The sequence below is a fragment of the Leptosomus discolor genome, chromosome 1 (assembly GCF_034619465.1).
Source record: "Leptosomus discolor isolate bLepDis1 chromosome 1, bLepDis1.hap2, whole genome shotgun sequence".
Taxonomy (NCBI): domain Eukaryota; kingdom Metazoa; phylum Chordata; class Aves; order Leptosomiformes; family Leptosomidae; genus Leptosomus; species Leptosomus discolor.
The window spans coordinates 186,352,041-186,362,677 of NC_141391.1; the positions used below are offsets into that span (position 1 = coordinate 186,352,041).

At 34.8% G+C, this 10,637-nt stretch overlaps 1 protein-coding gene across 1 annotated transcript in view; it reads left to right on the forward strand.

Annotated features, from left to right (window-relative positions):
* GXYLT1 (glucoside xylosyltransferase 1) overlaps window positions 1–6,079 on the forward strand; it is a 33,495-nt gene extending 27,416 nt beyond the window's left edge. Inside the window, exons 6-8 of the mRNA XM_086472487.1 lie at window positions 3,812–3,935; window positions 4,237–4,409; window positions 5,918–6,079. Coding sequence (XP_086328613.1) covers window positions 3,812–3,935; window positions 4,237–4,409; window positions 5,918–6,079 — 459 coding nt within the window. The remainder of the gene's footprint in view (window positions 1–3,811; window positions 3,936–4,236; window positions 4,410–5,917) is intronic.
* The last annotated feature ends 4,558 nt before the right edge of the window (window positions 6,080–10,637 follow it).

Consider the following 10,637-nt stretch of genomic DNA (forward strand, 5'->3'; position numbering starts at 1 on the left):
TTAGCCAATGGTTATAGTGCTCACCTAGTAGCAGAAAACCTGTAGTTCCATGTATTGCTCCAGGATTAAGTCTTTTTATCCACTTGTTTATTCAAGCCTCAGTCTTCTTAGGACTGTCTACTTGGCTATGCATGGTGCCTAATGGAATCTGTCACTCCTGGTGTTAACTATCTTGTTTGTCTTGTGTGTTTTGAGACTCTGTATATATGTAGTATAAATAGGTGCACTGTATGTATACATATATATGCACACATGTGTGTTCATATATGCAGATACATATGCATGCACACATATGCTGTTGAATATAGTGTGGTCATTAAACAGTGCGTAACTGGACATAAGACTAGAATCGATAGTGAAGCTTCTGGTGGTTAGTGCCTGCCTGTTGTCTTTGCGAAGCAGCAATTAGAAAATGGGAATGTAAAACATGCAAGAGTATTTGGGAGACGGAAGAACGGAAGAGGTAATAGTAAGTATTTTTTCTGTTTGTATACATGTAGATACACTTAAACTGGAAGAGATGTAGCACATACCACAGATACGTTTTTTTAACAAGAAGTCCTAGACCATTGAGGCTCTGTGAATAGAGAACAATGACTCTTATCAAATTTAAGAAACTTAGTTTTTGTGAAGCCTGAGACATGGGCAGCTGTGGAAAGGAACATGGTCTTAGAAAATCAAACAAGCCCCAAACAAAATAACTCCAGGTAGTGTGTGCGCAAAGGAGAGGTTCATGGCTATGCTTTAGACAAAAAAAGAACAAAGTTCAGAGAGTTTCTATGACTGAAGCCATTACATGCTTTTTTTTTTTTTTTTTACCACTCAGCATTGCTTAAGGCTATAGTTCCAAGAAATATGGTGAACCTCTGCAAAAGCTAATTGTTTCTAAAAGGACAGTTCCCATCTACTTACCAGCTGCTTTTCCCTGCTTTTCTCATTTACTTTGTCCTAGCCTCTGGTGTTTGTTGGTCCTTTCTATGATTCAATTAAATTTGGTAACAGTAGAAAAAAGAAATCCTTCTGCTGGGTTAGTGAGGTAAATCAGCTCACAAAAACATCTAGTAAGTGTTAGCACTACTGTTAATGCAAGAGGGTAGAGTCATGTAACCAGAACAAAGAGGGCTTGCTGTCATTTGGCATTAAGGAAATTTAAATTGGTCAGCTGTTTGTGGGACACAGCTGCAGTTTGTTTAGGTATTGCTGTATGATTTGAATATTTTCCTTCAACTTTATATTTTTTTACTAGTATTAACAGAAAGGTAATACTGAGTTGCTACAGGCTAAATTTGACAGCTCTTGTAAGTCTGACTTCAGCCTTGTCCCAGAAGTCTTCTGGGACAGAACTCAGTAATGACCAAACTAATTAAAGCACAGCATCTGAACCAAAAAACACGTAGGAGAATATCTTAATGTCTTTATATTTTTTTTTCTTAAACATTTTCTTCCACTCAAAAAACCTAGAATTTTGGGTGTTCATGGAGCCTGTCTGTATCAGCTTGATGGCATCACAGAAATGCTCACTGCCATTGTGGGTTTTTTCTTAAACCTCTTTAACCTTCTTTGCAACTTATTGAATATTGGAGAGGAAGTTTTTATTCTGGAAATCCTTAAGTTATCATAGAGTTATTTTTCTCATATTTACTTGAGTAACTTTTGAAAAGCAGTTCTTCATGAATTTTCATTGAACTTGAGCATTCTACTTCTTACACTATTTGACCTCACTACAAGTTGCAGTAGGATTTTAAGGAAGGAGGTTGTATAACTATTCATATAGTTTCTCTCCCTCTGTGATTCCTCCACTGGTTTCATTATACATCACTAAATAAATTAATATATATTTCTTTTCTATTTATGCAAAGGTTACTGAGTATTACAATTTCCAGTTCTTAAGTCTTATAGCACTATTTGTCAAGTAGTACTGCTTCTAGACATCTGACAATGTGATGTATGCTGTTACCTGCTTTGCATCTCCTTGGGATATACTCTGGATTTCACTGCTACTAGAACTGTACGAGTTAAATTAAAATTATATTAAATAATGACTTTAACAATTTAAAGTAATATTTCTGTGTTGCTCTAGAACTTTTATTTACTACTGTATATTCTCTTACTGTGATTATCCTGGTATCAGTGAGCTAATGTAGTTCTGGTTTTAACTCTTAGCATTGAGTCTGAATTTAAACCTTAGGTCAGTATTCTATGGATGGCACAGTTCAGGTGAGGGAGTAGTCTTCACCCACTGTGATTCAGTCCGATTGATTTGCTTTTTGGAAGGTTTTAGCTTGGTGTTAAGCCTGTGTTTTCTTTTGTTTAGTTACATTGCACTGAGCCTAATGATAATTCGTGCTAGAGGAGAATTCTCTTGTGCATTTCTTATGCCTGCTCTCATCGAATACTTGCAAGCAATCATAGTCATAAATTTTTTAGGACAGAAGGGACTGTAATATTCCGTTTGGCTTCTTACATAATATAAGCTATAGATCTTTTTTGTATTAATTCTTGTCTGAAATCTGATAGTATTTCTTTATTTAGTTTTCAATTCTGAAAGCATTTCATATTTGGTGGCTGAAAAGATTTGAGGAAAGACTAAAAACTGAACTGCTAATTTTTGCACTTTCTAGTTTGTCAGTGGAAAGCTCAGAGAAGAAAGTCTTTGATACTATAAGTCTAAAACTGAATATTTTGCTCCTGGTAATCTTTTCCATTTCTTAACATTGTGTTTCTGTATACCAATCCCAAACTGCACTGGAACGCTAATTTGATATCCCCCCTGCCCCCCCCCCCCCCCCCAACTTGGTTAAAAAGAATCAAGGATACAGTCCTGTACTTGTTCAGGAATTTTCTGTCTTTGAGACTTATTGTTATTCCATCCTCACTCTCCCAACTGAAGTAGAAGGTACATAGCGAGCAGCCTTGTTCCTTTTGTGTTCTGGTTGAGCTTAAATGTGGTGTACACATAAGAAATTAGCTTTAGAGTATGTAACCTGTTACACTGCAGATGGGCGCCCCCTTGGTAGTCTGGAGTTCAGCTTTCTCCAAGTGGCTCCTCTTCACCCAAAACCTTAGAACTCCTCCTCCTTTTCCTTTGAAGTGATTTTTGCTAAATCAAGAATTTGGGAATTAAGTAACAGCTCTTGATTTAGAGTCTTACTGCCTTTTGCTAGTGGAAAAATTGCAGCTTTGCTGTGGAAGTTCAGGTTCAGTAGCTAAAACAATTAGTTCAACTCAATGAAAATACTTTTGAAAACCTTTGAATTCTGTGAGTTTGTACACTGCTTTGTAGCCAATATTTTTTTAGCTGTATGTGTTTGGAACTATTTAATAATTAATTTTATATTGATCTATTTTGAATTTTTGGAGTGAACTTTAAAACCTGTGTATATTATCACTCTGTGATAAAGAAATGGCATGAGGTGTGGATATTTAAATAGTGCCAGTCTACTTGTATACATCACTTAAATGCAATTTTTGTGATAGATCCTACTGCTGTATAAAACCGCCTTCCTATTTCTCAGAACTCTTCATTTAAGATGTTAAAGGGAAATCTTGAACACCAGATTTTAATATGGCAGTTAAAATAGGAGATGCATGTAATTTTCCTTATGAGGTAATAATTGAAAAATAAAGCATATTGGAAATGTCTGTAACTATTTTCCTTAGATGTGCTTGCTTGTTTAAAAGGAAGAAATCATCTATACATTTGAGATTCGTAACTTTGAAAGGCAAATTACTGCAATTCTGTAGGGCATTTACTTCCTTATAGGTATAATTGTACTGAATGTGTGTGGTTTTGCTTTGTTATGTTTAACAGAATGATATGACACCAGTCCGGTTACAGTGGGGAGAAATTCTTATGCCACTGCTGAAGAAGTACAAGTTGAACATAACATGGGGTGATCAGGATCTATTGAACATTATGTTTTTTCATAATCCAGGTAAATCCACATTGATTCTAAGTCTAACATGACAAAGTTGATCTTTTCTATGATCTTTAAAAGTCTGGGAAAATAATCCTTTAGCAGACTTTTCAGTGAAAATATCCAAGGGACTTCTCACTTTTGGTTTTCTGAAAGTGTTTACTTTGAGAGACAACATTGGAGTTTGTTAGAGTGTAATTAGCTGTTAGGTTCCAAAACAACTGTAATTTATGAAGCAGCCTTAAGAAAAAAAAAAAAATTAGTCTATTTCCTGAAACGATTTTGATACTTAATCCAGAGTTCTTATTTGTCTGCACAGAAAGTCTCTATGTCTTTCCTTGCCAATGGAATTATCGGCCTGACCACTGCATCTATGGAAGCAATTGTAAGGAAGCTGAAGAAGAAGGTATATTTATTCTTCACGGAAACAGAGGTGTTTACCATGACGATAAACAACCGACTTTTAGGGCTGTCTATGAAGCAATAAAAAATGTAAGTGTTTTCAGCATGGTACTTGTGCAGTTCTTTTTTGAGGTATTTTCATCTACAGCGTTGGATGTATTTTATAACTTTTGTTGATACTTACCTTGATTGCAGCAAAGTAATTTTTTTTCTTTTAAATGATGTTAGGTGTTTCACCAATTTTTGGTTTACTGCTTGGATAGAATTCCAGTGTGAATTCCTTTTGTGATGAGCATCTTTTGAAACTTAGTGTAGACTATGTCTAGGTTAGGATTTTAAAACATTGGCTATTGTTATCAACATCTGTTTAAAAGGATTTATTCCTATTCCTATGATAAGTACATCTAGTAAACTGCTTGTATGAGCATTTGGAGACCACCAGAAGCTTCATTTTTCTGGAGATTTTAAAATGCAGAAAAAAACCTTTCTTCCCAAAGTTTGTGTTTGTTTACTGCAACATTTTTGCATTTAATTCTGGCTAGATTTGGACTGTAGAAAACATTTTTATACTGTTTTTTGACCTTTTCTAGAGATTCAGTGTATTAATGTGTTGCTGTTCCTTTAAGTACTAAGCACAGTGACTTCTTTTCATTCTGCAAATAAGTCATCTAATAAACTATTTATCACTACATCAGTATACTCGCTGAAGAGCTGTAAAATTTAGCACTGATGCACATTTTAATGTAGCAGGCTATTGTGTGTGTATAACCTTCAAAAATCAATAGTATATTTTAATGGTGCTTTATTACATGTTGTCATATGGATATAAAAATGAAGAAAAGTACTTTTGGGGTCTGAGAATACATTGCAGGGAAAGTGAATGTGTTTCCATAAAAATATGATTTCTTTGTTTCCTTTGAGCATTGTCAAAAACAGAAGAAAAAATTATTTCTTTTTATTTATGACCCCATTTGTTTTATGAATATGTCAGAGAAAGTATGTAAAACATTGCTGATTCAGTGGTAATAAGATCAACAAAATTATGTTACTTTGAATTGCTGTTTTAGCTTATCATTTGTTTATAAAAAATATTGCACTATTGAGTTAATGACTTCTTTATTTCATGTTGATGTTAAACATAGTATGTGTTTGACCATCATTCAGTTTAATGAAACGTCAGTAGTACCACTTTTCATACTGTTTCATTATAATTTGATAAGAATTGTATTCCTTAAAAGTTATATGTCATTCAAGAAAGTTACTGTTCAACAAACAAATAACCAGAAATAATTTTGGATCTGTAAATTTTTAATTTAATAAGGTAATTTTAAATTTCCTCCATGCCTGTCTGGATATGTTAATTTGTTCACTTTAAAAAAAAAATAATCTCACTTGTTAGGCTTGTTGAAAGCATTAGAGAATATTTCTGTAATTCAGAGATATTTTTCAAATGTTGCGTTCATAAGCTGAATTCTTAAAAACGTTTAATAAACTTATAGAAAGCAAATACGATGTCCAAAGGCATTTTTATTAAAATCTTCTGAATATGACAGTCTTCTGTATTGACCTTATATCTTCTTTTCTTAACCTCTTTACAGTATTCATTTGGAGATGATCTGGTTCATTCCCTGTTGCAGCCTCTAGAACTGGAATTACAGAAGACCATGCATACATACTGTGGAAGAGTATACAAAGTGTTCATAAAGCAGCTAACAAAAAGCATAAGAGACTTGTATGTCAGAAGATCAAGGGGAAGGTGACTTTTACTCCGAGGTGTTAAATCAAGAGACTGAATTAACATACTGCAAACATTCTAATAGGGCTTGAATCAGCTCTTAATGTGCCCAGATAAAAGTTTACTAGCATACTTAAAAATGAAGAAAATATTCATGTAATGAAGAACAGGAACTTTTTTCTGCAAAGGTGACCTTTTGCTCTTTTGAAGTTTAATCACTGCTAATGTTTATCTTGGATCCGGTGATTTGGGTGTTACTGGCTTCTGTGGTCAGTAGTTTTAGTCTGCATAATTCAGTTATCGAATGAACAAGGAAGAAATGAAGATGGCTCTATTTGGAGTGTACCTCATGTTGTCTAAAATTCTGTTAAGCTGTGAATGTAGCAATAACTGAGTCAGCAGCACTAACCTCACTTTAAAGGTGTGAGCCTTTATGTAAACAAACTTGTGTCAAGTGCAGAAAATACTCTGTTTTCAAAGAAATGTGATATAATCATTGACAATCTGTATGTGCCTTTATATGTTCATCTCGTACATGTTGAAGTACTGTTTTGACAATCTTATTTTGCTTATCTTAGGTGTAAACTGCACACTATAAATACGATTTTCTGAGAAATGAATAACTAGTATGTGATACTAGTTTAATCTGTCAGTAGATATGGAGACTTTTTAATATACAGCATTTGTTTCAACATTGTGACCCATCAGGCCGAAAGACAGGCCAGAGTTGAGGGGTGTTTTAGCAAAAAAATTCCCTTTGAAGTTGTCTGTCTTAGAATACTTTTTCAAAACTACATGGTTTTGCAGCTTTATAGGGCATTTTGGAAGCAGAAAAATCCCCCACAAACAGTGGAAAGCTGTTGCTGTTGTATTTCCTTACTACAAATTATTACCTGATGATTATTATAGAGTATTTAGTACCTGAAAGTGAAGAGCTGTAATAAGAGTGCTGATGCTTCATCAGACTGTATATTAGATGGGTTTCTTAGAGAATATATTCTGTTACCGTATTTTTTTAATAACATGGCTTTAAAATAGTTTAGGGGCGGACCCTCAACTATGTGAGTGAATTACTGTCAATAAGGTGATAGTGATTTACAACAGGTAAGGATTAGGCTTTCTTTAGTTATCTTAGTGAAAAAAAAAAAGTTCTGTTTATGTAATAGACTATTTTTCAGAGAAAAAACTGAAGAAAAAGGTGAATTTTAGTGTTACAGTAAAATATTATTTAAACTTGCATGTTATGAAATGTATTTGTAAGGTATTTGAACTTCGATAACTTGCGTAACTGAGATGAAGTCTTCATAAAGTGAGCTTTTGGATTCCAGAAAAGTTCCTGTGTGTTGAACACTGAGGATCCACTCACTGACTTGCACCTTCATCCCAGCCCCATTTTAGAAGCTTAATTTTTGTGCCTGTTTCTTTGTCAAAGGCAGGCTGGCTCTGACTCCCAGATCCACGTGAGCTGGACGAATGATTTAGCAGTTCAAAACCACACTCCATTGTAAGCAGAGTTTATATTCTGCTCCTAATCTCCCTGCTGGTTCAGGGTGTAAATTTGCGGGATGGAAACAAGGGAGCAGTCTGCCTTGCATGTAGTTACGGTCTCTTTTCCTTGCAATGAAACCTTTTGAAGTATGAAATTCTAGAAATCTGTGTGAAGGTGAATACTGTTATTGACTGATTTTACAATATGCAGTGCATTATTTTTTTACATAAATACTGATTTTTATATCAATTTGTCATCAGTCTTTTTTTCACTTGTGCCGTGTGTTTATATTTAAAAATTACTCCTTTCTGTTGGTGTTTTGTGTTTATCTTTGCAGAAACTTTCAGTTTTGAATTGATTTTTAGTATGTTGTGTGCATGTGAAGATACTGCTTAAAACCCAATGAGCCATTTTAGGAAAGAAGTGGAATGTGAATGTTAGCAGCAACCTTTCCACTTAAATTTCAGTTTTTGTGGGGTATTAGAACAAAAAGCGTTAATATTGGAGCTTATCCTAAGATAAAAATTCTTACTTAATGCTTAATTCAAGAGGTGTTTACTTAGCATGTTACAAATAGAATATACTGCCTTATGTCATAGGTTTTGTTTAATTTTTATAAATACAAACTTAAGCAGCTCATCTCAACTATCCGTTCCCAAGTAACACTCAAGAACACTTCAGAAAACTTAAAAAACATCAAGTGCGTAGGAGCTTCCGTTCAGTAACTCTCCAGAGTATTTGTCGGTTTTGAATAAATTTTTAGTTCTGTAATCCCTATGTCTTAAATTTAGAAAGATGACCTACCTTTAAAAACAAATCTGACTTACCAAAAAAAGCATTTGGAGACAAGACTCGAAAACCAGGTAGCGTGACAGAAACCAGTTATACTCCCAAACATTTCAATACCCGATTTGTAAGGTTATGGGCATGTAAGCGTAGAAACTTACATCTAGCCTGTGAATCCTCATTGCTGTCTAGTTTTAGAAACGTTGCTTTTTCTGTAGCTGTAGTAAGCGACCAACAAAATAGGACTTGACAAATTATAGAACTTTATAAATCCGATTTTTACTGATTTACTGTAAAATTATTTAATGCTCATAGATATATGTAAAGTGTCATAGAAAAATGTAAGCATCAGGAAATGTATGTTCAGGTTAAATTGAGATAAATCTGTCTTGATCATTCTTAGCTTATCTCTATATCATGATACCATTATTCTGTCCCTGTTTTAAGGGACCACAGTCCCATGGTAAAGAGATTTATTTGAAGATATGTTATCTCATTTGTATGAAATGCTGTCTCTCTTTGTAGGTAGCATGAAAGGCCAGCTATCCCTTAGTGAGACCTATAGTCCTATTGTGGTTGGATATTTTTTTTTTTTTTTCCTTCAGATTGCTATTTTCAGAGGATGTTTGGGTAGGAGGAAATTTTCAGCATTTAGTAAAGTCATTCTGTTTCTTGAGCGATCAAGTGGTAGTTTCTTCACTGAATCAATTAATATTATCCCTGTTCTCTCTTATGACAGATTTTTGGCTGCTGTCTGCCTACTTGATCTATATGGTTGCAAGTTCCTTTTATCAAAGCAGTGACTGTCACTTCTTCTAGATCTGTATTTTAAACACTCATCCCATATCTGTGTGCCTCCTTAGTTACATAAGCCAGGGACCTAAGCTGTTTCCACCTTTAGATGTCCATCTTTGATTTAATATCCTGGGTTTAGTTTCCAGCTGGACCTGTAGGGATAAAATACTGAGATAATAAGGAATGCAGAATTTTTCACAACAGCTTAGAGAACTACAGAGTTCTGAAAAATAATTACTTATTTTGAAATAGTATTCTGTCCTTGAGTGTAATTTCTGATTTGGTAGATCTAAGGGTTAGCATCCTTGGTTCAGTCAAATTGTTTGACTTTTTCTGTGTCAGCCCCTTATGTGGAGGGATGGCCAGGTGTCTCTTGAAAGACTGATTCCTTCTTTGCTTTGAACTCCAAGGATAGGAACAGAAGCTCTTTAACTCTAAGCCATTGTTGTAGATCCTCTGTATCCCCTCATTTAAACTCTTTGAAACAGGTAATAGCTGTCCCCTTGCTGCTATTTAGTGGTACTGTGTTTAGTGGTTTTCCTCATGGTCATGCTGAAAGGGGAGGGAAAAGGTGCAGTTATTCAGATCTTCTTGTTAGTTCCTGTCCTGCTGTCTTTGGAATTCCATGTGACACTTGAAAAACCCAACCAAATCCCAACTTTCTGCATCTGGATCAAAGCCAGAGGAGAATAAACCTGATAGTTTCTCCTGACATGCTAACACCTTCATTTAGGAACATGCTTTCACTGGTCGTGGGCCTTACTCATAGATTAAAAGTCAGGACAGTTTTCTTACACCGTTTATCAAAACAGGTCTGCAAGGACTCGTCAGGTTTGATATAGTTTATTGCTGTTTTAAGAGTGCCAAGCTTGTGAGATACAGGTACATTGTGTTCCCAAAGTGAGTCCGTTAGAAGCTTGTAAGAATATAATCAATCTTAAGTCTACAGTCTTTAAGACTTGTGGCTGCTTTTAGAGGTACCCATTGAACTGATACTCTCACTCAAATTCCCCTTTCTTCCCTCTGTGCTATTTTCCACAGATAATTTATTGATCTATTTGTCTTCTTAGAGCAAAGCAAAATTTTGTAAGTTTGCTTTAATAAATGTCCCCTTGAAACCAAACAGAACTTTGCTAGGGAAGGGAAGGGTCTGTGAAGTTTGTTTGCAAGTGAATTGTTTCTGTGCTTCAAACTTCTGTAAGGTGATGGAGTGCAAACATGGAACTTAACCCGTGGCTTCCTCACCGCTTGGAGAAGTGCTGCTAGATTGCGCTGTCTTTAATTTCCTCACTTATTTCTAGCATCAAACACTGATTTCTAAAAATGCTTTTTGTTCCTAAAGGGCCTTTCTATTTTATCTAGTTCGTATTAAATTATTAAACCAACTGAGATGAACAATTTATTAGAAGAGCCTAATGTATTTTCTGCTACCTTCATATTCTGGGAGGTGACTTTGTCTCCTGTTCTTTCTTTGAGTGATTTAATATCATAGCCTTATTCTCAGAATTATACT